At 38.6% G+C, this 14,399-nt stretch overlaps 1 protein-coding gene across 1 annotated transcript in view; it reads right to left on the bottom strand.

Moving 5' to 3' along the window:
• Positions 1-590: 590 nt before the first annotated feature.
• Positions 591-14,399, bottom strand: part of SLC16A7 (solute carrier family 16 member 7) — a 124,091-nt gene continuing 110,282 nt past the window's right edge. Inside the window, exons 3-5 of the mRNA XM_070947413.1 lie at positions 7,049-7,192; positions 4,426-5,238; positions 591-2,006 (exon numbers count right to left, since the gene is read on the bottom strand). Of these exons, the coding sequence (XP_070803514.1) occupies positions 1,735-2,006; positions 4,426-5,238; positions 7,049-7,192 (1,229 nt within the window). The 3' untranslated portion in view covers positions 591-1,734. The remainder of the gene's footprint in view (positions 2,007-4,425; positions 5,239-7,048; positions 7,193-14,399) is intronic.

The following is a 14,399-nucleotide window of genomic DNA, read 5'->3' as shown; positions in this document are numbered from 1 at the left end:
TTAAAAAGGAAAGGAATTTTAAAGGGAGAAGGTCTGCCTGATGATGTTCAGATCTGAGGAACTGATTAGATCTAGGCACTGATCAACTAATTTTAATTTTCAGATAGGAGATCTTTGGAGTCTTTATACCAAAATTCAGTGTAGGCACGACCACTGTTCCAGAGTAGACTAGTCTGGAACCGGAGAACAAACCAATTAGAACAATTATTTATTCTTCAGATAATCATGCACAAAGGAAGAGGAAAAGAAAAAAAATAAAGCTTCTATTGCTTTATGATCTTTAGATTCAGATATATATATTTTTGCTTCTAAAGATGGGAAAAAATTGAAAGATGGCCAGTTGGCAATCCACAAATCTGATGCAGTCTCCCTCCTGATTATTTTTTCTGGTCCCTGATATCCCTATAAACAATTCACACTGTATGGTCTACAACAGGAAAACTCTGGATCCATGTTGAGAGTAACATTATTAATAGATAGCAGTGTGTCTGCAGCAATGATTCACACTCACATCTTGAAAAAAATAGTGATCACCAAGGGCAGAGTATTTAATAAGGTAAGGGAGCTTGTTTCAAGAAGTGTGAATACAAACAGAGTGAAGTGATGATCACAAGGCAATACGTTGTTCAAAAGTTATACCCTGATGCTAACATTTGTGCCAGCATATCTAGCTACAATATACAATGAGGAGACAATGTATCCTAGGTATTATTTCAGATATTATTTAATATCTGGTTGTATATATTTAAATGTCTAATGATTTTACAGCGGAGAGAACAACCTATTTATCCGCTAAAATGAAAACATTATTGCATTTAGCAATAAAACTTACATTTTCATACGTCTTTAAAAGCCACATAGTAAAAGTTTGATCAGAAATAACAGACCCAGTTGGATCTACCAAAAATGCATTATAAAAACAGTGGTGATACATTTTTGTGCGCTTTTTACTCAAGTAGCTATTAAGAGTTATTCCATTTTTACTTTCATATTTTAACTTATCACTTTAAATTGTTTCCTTCTAGTGGACAATAAAAAAGCAACAAATCAAACAACCCCTCCCACACAAAATAATCTTGTGAAACGATCAGTAGACATGGGTCAATTCAGTCATTTTTTTTCCTTTACTATAGTAGCACTTTTTTGGTGAGGCATTGTTGGAGCAAGAATGTTTGTTAAAGGAAGACCCTACTGTCACGGCACTACCCTGTTTGGGATTTATATTTAAGCAACTCATCAAATTCTGCAGGAGCCCTAGCATACATGACACTAAAATAAAATACCATGCCAAATCCTGCTCCAACTAATGTAGAGCAGAATAAACAATGGAATTTTGAAAGACTCCAGCATAATCCTCCTTTCTTATACCAGATACATACAAGGAAATAGATTATTTCCTTGTTGCAATTATTGTGCACTCCTGGACAGGTACAGGTTGTTTGAAGGCAAGATCCAAAAAGTTTAGTCTAGCTATGAATAGCTAGACATTTTAACAGAAGTCAGTTGTTACCAGGGCAGTGTGATGGAAGAGAAAAACATTTTAATGCAGTTCTGGGAAGACTCTTTCTGTACCCTTCTCTCTTTTTAGAAGGAACAGAACAGTGATTTAATTTACTGTGTTTTATAATACATGTAGTTTTGTAAATGCCTATTGCCATTTGGTATTGTAATTGATTATAATAACTACAAAACATCTGGCATGTACTGTGAACATTATAAATATGTATATTTATGTTAAATATTTGTTTCTTTTTCTGAAGGACTGTCTTGCATTTTGCTGGATCTGCTGAGAACTTCTTCACTCTCTTTGTGGGTCAAAGGCTCCACTTCCTTGGAATCAGCATTCTTTAAGGCATTCTGTCTTTCATCTTCTAATTTCTTCTCTTTCGCCAAAAGTCTATAATTGATTGCATTTCCAATGAACAGCCAAATGCTTGAAACAACAACAATTATACCACAGACAAAATACATATATTTGTAGTCTTTGGTTATGTCCACAAGCAAACCTGAAAGATTAAAAAAAACAGAAAGAAAGTAACCTCAGATAACATAAAAGATAAGTTTGCCGCCTTAACAATTAGAAAGAAGGGGTTAACAGTATGTGCAGAGCAGAAAATGTTTTTTGATGTTTCAAGCATACAAATTTTTCCTTCAAAAATATGTTTCTGTTTTTAATATGCATATATCCATGTACAGTGAAGCACAGTAGTGAGGAGAGGATCCATGTGTGGCAAGCATGCCATTATGTTTGAAAGTAGCTGCTATCTAAAAAGGTTTTGAAAGTAAGAAGTGTCATAATAAGAACTGCTATAATTTGCACTGCTTTCAAGTAAACCTAACTACAGTACTCCATAGTGAATATATATACAATATTCACACATAGCAAATAACATATTAAAATACATATAAGTAATGTTTTAGAAAATTGTGTTGATTTATCAATAAATGATGTTCATCTTGAACAGAAAGGTTAGATTTATCTGTGATGGATTAGGGGAAGGAAGGAAGGAAGGAAGGAAGGAAGGAAAGGAAAGGAAAGGAAAGGAAAGGAAAGGAAAGAAAAGGAAAGGAAAGGAAAGGAAAGGAAAGGAAAGGAAAGGAAAGGAAAGGAAAGGAAAGGAAAGGAAAGGAAAGGAAAGGAAAGGAAAGGAAAGGAAGGAAGGAAGGAAGGAGTCAAAGTTCTCCTTAAAAAAGATGATATCAGTTAATCCTAATCCATCTGAGTGGATGACTGAGTAAAAGAAGTGGCAGGAAGAGAAACTTATGTTCTGCCCCATGGCTTTCCTTTGGATGCCACAGAAACAGAGAGAAGATAATGTGGTGGACTGCATTCTGCTGTCACTGATGAGTATGTCCCCAGCTGGCTATTATGTGGGAAACTGCCACTGCCATTCTGCTGAGGCTTGTGGGGACTGAATAGTAAGGTTGCAGTTGGATTGTGACTATTCAGAACTACTACAAGACTTCAAATATAACCCAACATTATGATGGCTCAGTGTTCCAGAATCACTAAAAGCCAACCTAGTTATTTCTTTATTCAACTTCTATCTGCCACAATCAGAATGGAATAGAAAGTCAAAGGTGAGCATAGGAACAAGGAAGATGCTTTATTCTTAGTCTAACTTTTATTTAATTAGTACAATATTACCTACAAAGACCAGCAGCAGCTCTCCAGAATTATAGGCAGGAGCTTTTGCAGTTTAGTCTAGATATTAAAGACTGAACAAAAGACTTCTCCATACATAGTATATTCTCCTCCTCTGAAATATAACAGAAGAAGTTGGGAACTTTTAGTAAAACATTTGGAGTATAACAGAGAAGTCTAAAAAAGCACATTTACATAAAAATTCAGGAACTCAGTCAGGCCAATTAAATGGTTCTGAAACAGCAGCTTTAACATGTTTGAGGGACTGAGCCTTGTTAAATGTACACATTGTGGACTAACTCCACTAGGTGGCACACTGAGAACTTGTGTAGTGAAATTCTACTGAAAGGAGACTCTCCCCAACACTATGATAATTAATTAATTAGAAGTGCTTTTTTAATGCAAACATGCTTACTTTAAGTAAGTATTAAACCTACTTTATTTTAGGTAAGTATTATATTATTAAAAAGGAAATATAGACAAGGTAAATTAAACCTTTAATTTCTCTCCCTTGCATGAGCGATAAAAATGGTATCTTCTAAGTACATGATAGATTGATTCTGTCTATATACAGTTGACAGTAATCTAATATATGCCATATATAGTATATAATAATGATAAAAATAGCTGAAGAAGAATCCAAGAAATTCAGATCAAAATAATGAAGAACAGTAGCACCTAAAAAGTGGATTTCATAAATCTAATCTGGTGTTTTAAAAAGTAATAGGATTTGGAAGGCAACCAAAGAGCTCAAATCCATGCTTTGCCCAATGAGTACATCTGTGCAATCACTGTAAATATGTGAATTAAAAGAAATCTGTGCACTCAAGATTCTAGGCACATTGTTGCACTTGTTCAGATTTATGGACTGCATTGATATAAAAAGATTCACAAAAGATTCACATGCAAAAAGGATGAAAAGACAAACCAGGCTATGTGGTGTGAATTTCTGGGTGCAACCGCACCCAAATAAATCTTTATATAATTTTTTTTTTAAAAAAAACAAACTATTTTTCACGTTAACTTTCTGATGAGCATGCCATCAATTTTATATGAATAATGCTAAACAAGCCTATAGTCTGACAACTCTCTTCTTACCTGTTGGTACTATCTGTACATTTCTATTTGTGTACATAAATAGTAAATTATATATACTAACAGTGTTCTTTGCATATCTTCGCACAAAGTACCAGATCAATGTTTTGGGTACACATTCTTATTGTACAAATAGTTTAAAATGTCAGTTGTATTATCATCACCTTCATCATCTCCATACTTACCTCCCATAGGTGGGCCTAAAAGGACAGGGCAGCACTCCACAATTGTGACGAGTCCTACTGCACTGGAGAATCTTGGCGCCCCAACAAGATCCATCAATGTCTCAAAAAGGACACTGCTAACCATTCCGAATGCAAGTCCAAAAAGTACAGCATACACAACCAGGCCTGTATAGGTTTCAGCCAATGGGCAAAGGATGTGGCAGACCCCATTGTACAAAACAGCAAAACTAAAGAAATACTGGATTTTGGGCCGGATGTATTTGGAGTTTGCAATTAAGCCCATTGATGGCCTGGCAAACATATCTACAAAAGCTAGGATAGAGAGTAAAAAAGCTGCTGAATATTCATCAATTCCTTTGTGCTTGGCATAAGGAGCTAAGAACACAATTGGGGCAAAGAAGCCAAGAAACATGATAACATTTCCAGACAAATAAATCAAAAAGCCCCTGTGTTTGAAGAGGGTTAAATCTAAGTATTTGTTGATGGTTTGCCAGACCGATTTCTTGTCATTCTTGTGGAAAGTGGAATCTACAGTTGCTTTTTCCACATCTTTTTTGATAGCCTGCACAGGTTTTGGTCCAACAGGCCTCATAAGTGACCCAGCCACACAGCAATTTAAAAGAAGTCCTCCCAGAATGAGGAAACTTCCTTTCCAACCAAAAGCATTAAAAAGAAACTGATTCAGGGGTGCCAGAGTACTTAGAAAGACAGGACTTCCCGCCATGGACAGTCCATTAGCAATAGGACGCTTTTTATAAAAATATTTGCCAATCATCGTCAAGGCAGGTTGCAAGTTGAAAGCCAAACCCAAACCTAAAATAATAGAAAAAATAGAAAATTACTGCATTTAATACACTGCAACAAATCTCTCCAAATCAATCAAAATTGCCTCTCCCATCTCCCCCTGCTCAAATGTGAAAATGCCAACCTGTAATTCAGAAGAAAGGCCTTTCAAAAAAGCCACTGACACTGGCAAATAAAAACAAATAGGCATTGCTTCCCACATGCTTTAATGTCACCAATCTGCCACAGTACATTTCACTCACTCATTTTCTTCTATGGCGATGCAATAAAAGCAAAAGCTTTAGCAATGGCCAATCCAAGTTGCAGACAACAGAATGACAGGAGAACAATGATAACAAGACCTTGAAGACACTGTTTGTATATTTTACTATGCTACAATCCAATTTGCTCTTGGTTCATTGCACAGGAGTTATTAAATGTCACTTTTCTATAAAAAGGGTAGATTTTAGAAGTCTAAATCCTCTGCTTTTAGTTTTATCCTTTACTTAGATTTGAATAGGAACACATAAAATAAGCTTCAAATAATTAATACACATGGGCTATTACACAGCAAATGCAACCCTCAGTTTTCACCATGAAGTCTGGAAATACACAGTAGTTTTCTTTATGCAGATACAAGGATCTCTGCAGGAAGAGCAGAAGGTATTGGCCCAAGCATGCAAACAGTTCATTTACCCCATATATCATTATATAGCATTAGATATAAAAATATGGGGGAAATCTATTTTTTCCCTATTCTACCAACCTCTATTATTAAAGGCAATTTTATGAAAAAAATACATGTTTGTGACAATGAAACAAGTTTGGTTTTGTTTTGTTTTACTTTGCTTATATGCTAATAATATGCCCTATCATTTGGTAAGTCAACTTTATTTTTCAATTCTAATTGTCATAATAATAATTCAAATTTTCATCAGAGTTGTTATATATCTTTCTTTGAATAGGTATCATAAAGGTATCATAAAATGTGTTCTGCATTAACTTAACCTGTATTCCTCCTATGGGGTTTCAGACAACCAAGTCATTATGGCTGAAGTTGGTAAACAGCTGAGTGTACTGCAAGAATTGCTTAAAAGGCTGAATTTTAAGTTTAAGTTGAATCTTAAAGCTGGTTATGATCCAACTTGCCTGAATGGTGAATTTGGAGTGACACAAAAATTGTAACTATAATGTAATATATACGGTATATATAAATGATCAATCATGGTCAAATAATCATCATGTGTGGATCAGTGACTATTGCATAAGTATGTTTGGTAAACAGGTTAATCCAATTTTCCAGATAGTAGCTGATCAGCAAAAAAATTGTTTTGAATATATTTATAAAGTTATCAATGCTTTAACTTTGAGAATTGAGTGAAAAGGAAATTCTATTAAGGACAATATAGTATGAGTTATATTTGAGCTTCAGTACATTGTTTCATTCCCTTTAAGTTTACTTCAATTTTTTTGGTTAGAACTACCTGTCCTTCAAATGCCCCAATAGGCCACTTTTAGAATAAACTTGTAACTTGGAAAAGGAAAATGGGTATTTTGGCATGTTATCTAAACTGTGAATACTTTGTAAGGATACCTGCAGTAGTATAATGAGAAGCTAAAAGAACTTGCATAAAATTGAAAGTCGATGATTATGATAAATACTGCCAGAAACCAATCATTTTCCTGTAATTGCAAAATGTTGCAGAAAGAATTATGCAAAACTCACAACATCCTAACCTGAAGAAAGGAATGAACCAATCAATCAATTAGATCAGAATCCAAAGATGTATGCTGAAGGAGAACATCAAGAAAATAAAATAAAAGGATATTGTTATATTACCTCCAATTACACCAACACATATGTAAAGTTGCAAGACGCTGTTGCAGAACGAAGAGGCAATCATTCCAAATGAAGCCAGTATCCCCCCAGCAATCATGATTGGCCTACTGCCATATTTGTTCACCAAAATACTGCTCACAGGGCCTGTGGACAGGAAAACAAAAATTGAGCTATTTTCTGAAAATTAAAAAACAAGCATGGGTCTTTTCAGTGACTGAAATAAAAACTTTGTCCTTAGCCCACAAAATGTTCACTATATGCTTATTAACATCACTCAATATTGACACAATCAGATAAACAGATTGTGTTTATCTGATCAGATAGACAAATCAGATAGACAAATTGGAGTGTATGTGTTTTAACGTTTTAATGTTTTAATGTTTTAATGTCTTCTTTTAACTTTTGTATGAGATATTGTTGCATTGTTTTATTCTCTGTTGTAAGCCGCCCAGAGTCCCTTGAGAGTTGGGCGGCATAGAAATGCAACAAAATAAATAAATAAATAAACATGCATTCACTATGGCAACCCAAACTATATATGCTGGAGTCTTCTATGAAGCAGAATAAAGCAACTGGTTACATATATGTGTCTGTGGACAGCTTTCCTCCCCTAGAACCAGGAGAACAATTCTATTGGCATCCTGAGAAGTGTTCCATAAAGACCTTACTGTCTATCAAGCATAATAAGATTTGGCAGTATGTCCCTTTGTTTTTTCCCATTCCATGGGGTTTAATTAGCTGTAGTGCTCCTTCCTCCTCCTTTTTCCATTCTTTCTACCTTTGTTCATTCTAGACAAAGAACTAACTTACAACTAGGTATGGATACTTAAGACAAGGTATGTGAATCAAAGAAATATTAATTTGAGTGGCATGTATATTTGGATTTGCTTTAGGCAGCACAAGGACTTGGGATAGTCAGGGCCGGATTTTCCTATAGGCTAACTAGGCTTCAGCCTAGGGCCTCAAGATCAAGAGGGGCCTACACAGTGGTGGGATTCTGGGGGTTCTAGGGGGTTCAGCCGAGCCCTTTATTAAATTGCTGGCTCGCCCGCCCCTCGCCTCCCACCCGCGCGGCGCCAGCCTACCGTAGCCAGGGGTGGGCAATTGTGGCTCTTTTACAACCTGTGGACTTCAACTTCCAGAATTCCTGAGACAGCTTGGCTGTCTGAGGAATTCTGGGAGTTGAAGGCCACAGGTTATAAAAGAGCCACAATTGCCCACCCCTTCCCTAGCCTGAGTTCCGCTGCCTGGGATCCACGTGGGCTGCCACGTGGTTCCCCACCAGCTTCGGATGGAGAAAGCAGCTTCCACGCCTTCACTCACCCTCACTCTCTGCCGTTCGCTTACCCCGCCCACTCCCCATCTATGCTGCCTCCGATGGCTGGAGGAAAAAAAAACTTCAAATTCTTGCCGCGGGGCTTCAAAGGGCCGCCCTAGAGCCAGTGCTGCAGCCGAACCCTTTGTTAAATTGCTGGCTTGCCCCGCCCCTCCGCACCACTATTTATTGCCAATAAATAGTGGTGGGCGAGGGACGGGGGAGCCAGCAATTTAACAAAGGGTTCAGTGTTTTTTTTGTAATTTTATTGGCCCCCGGAGCTTCAGCAGAGGCTAATTAGCCCTTGCTTAGATTGGCTCCCGACCCCCAGCTGATTTGCTCTCAGCTGTTTTGCTCACGGATTTGCTCCTTGCTTGCAAAGAGTGCTGATTTTTTCCCCCCTAGCTATACTGAAAAACGAAAGAGAAAGTAAAGCAGGCTGTTGGCTTTGCACGTTGGAAAATTAGGCAGGCAGATTTCTTTTTCCTCACCAAAAAAGGTAGGTGCAAACAACAGGAAATTTAGGGCAAAAGAGGAGATTTTAAAACACAAAAGAAAAAAAGCTCTATTTAACTAGGGAATTGTAATAATTGAGATACTATTAATTGTATATTGTGTTGAAAGCAGAAATGGTTAAGTTGTGGTTTGGAGGAATATATGGGGGAAATTATTTGGTTTATTATTATTGGTAAATATAATTAATTGATTTGTAAGAAATTGGATTGCATGGAAATAATTGGAATATTCATGTTCATATTGATTAATATACAAAAAAGATAGTTATACAACTAATTGATTTATATTAAAATGTTGAATTCATATTAAACAACTGTAATATTACATAATTAACCAATGTGAGGATGGATATAAAAATAGATGACAATGGGAGGGGTATAATATAGAATAGAAGGGAAAAATTGAATTTGATTAAGATTAGAGATGAGGATGAGGGTAATGTTGGTTTTTTACAAAAATAGATGAGGAATAAATATGGCAAAAAGGAAATATAGAAATTGTAAATTTAATTGAAATGACTAAACACTGTTTAAATTTGTGAACCGGCCAAATACTCTGTTCAAAGAAAATACATTGTATGTTTGTATGTGTGTTTCTAATTATTGTTATTTATTCATATTTGTTCTCTTTTATTCTTTAAAGTTTAACAATTCATTCTTTATCTTAATATCTTTATATTTGTTTGGGGTTGGCTTTCTTCCCTTTCATCTTTTTTATTGTACAGCAATCTTTCTCCTCAAACCTACCACCTCTGTCTTTTCTTTCTTACTTACTTTCTCTTCCCCCCTCTTCTTCTCCCTACTTCCTCTTTCTTTCTCTTTCTCCTCCTCTCTTCCTCCCTCTCTTACCTTCACTCCTACTCTAATTTCCCTTCCCTTCCTTCATCCCTCTCTATTGCTGTATCCTTTTGTGCATATGGACTACTCAGAGGGCTGAAAAAGTTATTTTTGACTGGTCCTCGCACTTTTGACCAGTCCTCGAACTTACGACTGTCCTCACATTTTACGTTTTTGCCCTATCTTGTCACCATGGTGAAGAAAAGCAGTTGTGAAATGAGTGACATGGTTGTTAAGAAAGCTGCACGGGCATAAATGTGAGGATGGTCATAAGTGTGAGAACCAGTCAAAAGTGCGAGGCCCAGTCAGAAAGGACTTTTTTCAGCCCTCTGAAAAAAGTCTATGCACATAGCCACGCCCACCCGGTCACATGACGAGCTACCCACGCCTACACAGTCATGTGACCAGCTAGCCACGCCCACCCAGTCACATGATTGCCAAGCCACACCTCCAACTAAGCCACGCCCACAGAACCTGTTGTTAAAAAATTGAATCCCACCACTGGTGAAAGGGCCTCATAAGTGGAATAGCCTAGGGCCTCTTTCAATCTAAATCCGGCCCTGGGGATAGTACAAAATGAATCTTTCTTTATTTGCTCCTTCAGTGATCTGCTTGAGTGGTTCTTTCTTCAGGCAAAGGAGTGATAAACAGACCCAGGTGCATCTCAACATACAGATTGGCAAAATATTTCTGCACATAAAACCACTCTGATTGGCATGATGATTGCCCAGCTGAAATGGGTGTGCTAAATATCCAAACTGGCCTATTGTCAGACATATCTGGAAAACCTTCTTCATTGTGTTCTGCTTTCTCAGAATGCAGCAGAATTATCAGTCTGAGTATTGTATCCATTACATTAAATTAAAGTAGAAATGAATGAAAAGAAATCAAAGCATTGATTGTAGCATTTAAAGCTAGCCCTGAAAATGACTCTAGAATAAAGTGAAATGTCAAACACTGCTTTCGATTTACAAGAAACCCATCAATATTATCTAAGGCATAAGCTTTACATTAATCTCTTCCCTTCTAGACAAAGAACTATGTTAATATTTCCACTACTGTATAGAAAGTTAAGTAACCTGTACTGTAGTGTGGGTTTAAAAAGGTTCTTCTTTATAATAAAAGTGACTGAATTCCTGAATTTTAAACTCTTCTTTAAGGCTACTATGGTCACAACTCACTACTTACATGGGCCAAATGTTTCTTGGGATGCATTATTAATAAATAATCAACACAATCTTCCCAATACTGCTTCTTGGCCATATAAGTACAAATAAAAATAAACTTGTTTGTAGCTGCAAAGCAATACTGTGTCTACTTATCCATAAAAACAAAAAAGATAAATTAAGGAGTGAAAGAACATCCTAGCATACTAGATGGGAAGGCAGAAAACCATTTCACTAGTTTGCCTTTTTGTCAATGGGTGATTTGTGAACAGTTATCCACCATATGAACAAACAAGCTCCATGGCAGCTTATTTTGTAAGGCTACATGATCCTCTCTTAGTATTCTTAAACTGTACCAGCTACTTGGTCAATTTTTCTACTGTAGCCTAAAATTTTCATTTCAGATGCGTGGGGACAGAGACTTTCTGGGTCAGGAGCTTCTGTTCTGCTGGTGAATCTTAGGAAACTTGATCATCCAATAGTATTTTCATAATTTTTCAAACTGTTTTTCTACACTATATGAAAAATTGCTGATGGGATTAAAATGGAAATTAAAGTGTTTTGTATTATGGAAGCTGTTTATCCCTCCCCCCCCCCCGCCCCGCCTGCCCATTCATGGTCTTCAAATGCCTGCAACCTTCAATCATGCAAAAATAGCAGTTTAATAATTGACCATTTTGCAATCAAATTTTGGTGGCCACATATGGGATATTGAAGGAACCATCCAACAACAGGAAATCATTTTAGGGTGTTTCTGGGATAGCAAATTGAAAATATTAAACAAGTTCCTTCTATTCTATCTCTATTTTATTGCCTATCTCTCCCCACCTCCCCCCCATCTGTCTCTCATCTCTATCTCAAGAGGAGACAGACTGAGAAAAAAAGAGGAATAATACCACTTTACTGATCATATAAAACATATTTTCCAAAAGGGGTTTGCAGGTGAGGTGACACTATAATTGTCATTATCCCTAACTGTTATCAACCATTTATATACCTGATGGCAGCTGTAGATTCTAAAAAGCATCCGTAGGTTCCAAAATGAAGAATGTATGTCCATTTAATTGGATTTGTAAAAAACTGTGTATCTTCTTTAAGTGTTTAAAATTATACTAAAATTTTATGCCTAGTTATCAAATACATAAAATCATATACATTTATATTATGAACTTGTAGTCAAGGTTATAATTGCTATCCCCAAATGCAATTGCACATTTAACAATTTCTATTATTTGTTCAGAAATAATGATCTAGTCTGCCTCTTTTTATAAGCTAATTTTTATTTTTTGGAATTTCATGCCCTGCATGAAATTTGACCTCCAGTGACCTGATAGGCCAGGAAGCAGAGTATGGGGTGCTTGGGGTGGCTAGGCCTTGAAAGGCCCAGAGCACGCATGCATAGGCCTGTATTAGGTCTTCCAGGACCTTAATGACCACTTCAGGGCCCGCAGGGATGGGAGTTGTTAAGCAGGATAGTCACATGGCACCTTGCTTAAAAACCATCACAACCTGCAATCCTGATGTGCAGGCTTCATTATGTCATAAGTCAAGGACTACTTGTAATCAAATCCTCAAGTCCCATCAAATGCTGATCAACAATTTTAGGGAAATCATCGTATTCCTAATCCTGCAGCCAGGAGCTAAGAATATGAGTTATGAGATTAACTTTTGTTGTTAATTCAATAACTGTGTGTGCTGCTACAAAATTAAATGTGTGACCTCGGAGGATTGTTTTCATAAGAATCTAAAGAAAAAATACTTCAGGTAATGAAACACCCTAGTGCTTTATCGTCAAAAGTAGCAATTCAAGACAATTCAAGTCCACATTGTGGAAATGTGTCCACAGGTTTCCGTGCATTCCATCAGCCGAGGGCCCAGGGTAGGGGTGGGGGATGGCAGCTATTCTTAATGAAGGTCTTTGTCCGAGGGAGGCCACTGTACCTCAGATAGCAGGGTGTGAGTCCCTCCTTGTGAAGTGGGGTCATGGGATGCAGATGGGCTTGCTGACTGCATACCTGGCTCCCTGCCACGTAGCGGCGGCCCTGCCCGAGCTGCTCAACATAATAGCCATTGTGGCAGTGGATACCTCCAGACTTATGGTCATGGGGGATTTCAATCTGCCATCCATCGGTGAAACATCTGAAGCAGCCCAGGAGTTCATGGCCTCCATGACGGCCATGGACCTGACCCAGTTAGTTCAAGGCCCTACTCACATGGGGGGACACACTCTGTATCTGATTTTTGTCTCTGGTCAATGGTTGAATGATCTAGAAATAGGGGATATAGTCACCAAGCCCTTGACATGGTCAGATCATTCACTCTTTCGACTAGACTTTCGAGCCGCTAACCTCCGCCGCAGGGAGTCAGAACCGACCAGGTGGTTCCGTCCCTGACCCCTGATGGATCCAGATAGGTTCCTGACAGAGCTTGGGCCATTCCCTGAGGCTCTGGCTCACGACTCGACTGAAGAACTGGTGGCCGCCTGGGATAGGGTGGCCGCTGGAGCTTTGGACTGCGTCTGCCTTTGCGGCCTCTGACCCAGTGCCGATCTCAATTGGTTCCCTGGTTTTCCGAGGAGCTGAGAGAGATGAAGCACCAGAAAAGACGCATGGAGAGCAATTGGAGGTCCAGCCGTTCCGAATCTGACCAAACACTAGTGAGGTCCCACATTAAGACCTACTTAGTGGCGATAAGAGCGGCAAAATCAAATTATTTTTCCGCTCTTATTGCATCTGCAGAGAACCGCCCAGCAGCCCTGTTTAGGGTGACCCACTCCCTTCTTCAATTGGGAGCAAGGGAAGACCCCTTGCAGGGTAGGGCTGAGAATTTTATGCAATTCCTGCATGATTAAGTCACTCAGATTCGGGAAGGCTTGGACTCCGATTGGGTAGATTCAAATGGGGTAACGGAGGTGGGTCTTGAGAATGTTATCTGGGAGGGGTTTGACTTGTGACTCCTGAGGACATGGACAGGATTCTGGGTAGGCTTAGCGCTGCCACATGTTTATTGGACCTGTGTCCCTCCTGGTTGGTGCTGGCCTCCTGGACAGTCATATGAGGCTGGCTCCAGGAGATTATTAATGCTTTGTTGAGTGAGGGGTTCTTCCCTTCCTCCCTAAAAGAGGCGGTGGTGAGGCCCCTCCTCAAGAAGCCTTCCTTCAATCCGGCTGTATTAGCGAACTATCGTCCAGTCTCCAACCTTCGCTTTGTGGCGAAGGTTGTTGAGAGTGTGGTGGCGCGACAACTTCCCCATATGACAGTACCTGGATGAAGCTGTCTATCTAGATCCATACCAGTCGGGCTTCAGGCCGGGTTTCAGCACGGAAATGGCATTGGTCGCATTGGTTGATGATCTCTGGAGGGCCCGGGACAGGGGTTGTTCCTCTGTCCTGGTCCTATTAGACCTCTCAGCAGCTTTTGATACCATCGACCATGGTATCATGCTGCGTCGATTGGAGGGGTTGAGAGTGGGGGGCACCGTGTTGCGGTGGTTCTCCTCCTTCCTCTCTGCAGTTTGCA

This window comes from Pituophis catenifer, unplaced genomic scaffold (genome assembly GCF_029215685.1).
Source record: "Pituophis catenifer annectens isolate HBS135680 unplaced genomic scaffold, rPitCat1.0.hap2 SCAF_7, whole genome shotgun sequence".
Lineage (NCBI taxonomy): Eukaryota > Metazoa > Chordata > Lepidosauria > Squamata > Colubridae > Pituophis > Pituophis catenifer.
Note: the sequence above shows the minus strand (reverse complement) of the source record. Positions and strands in the feature narration are given on the sequence as shown.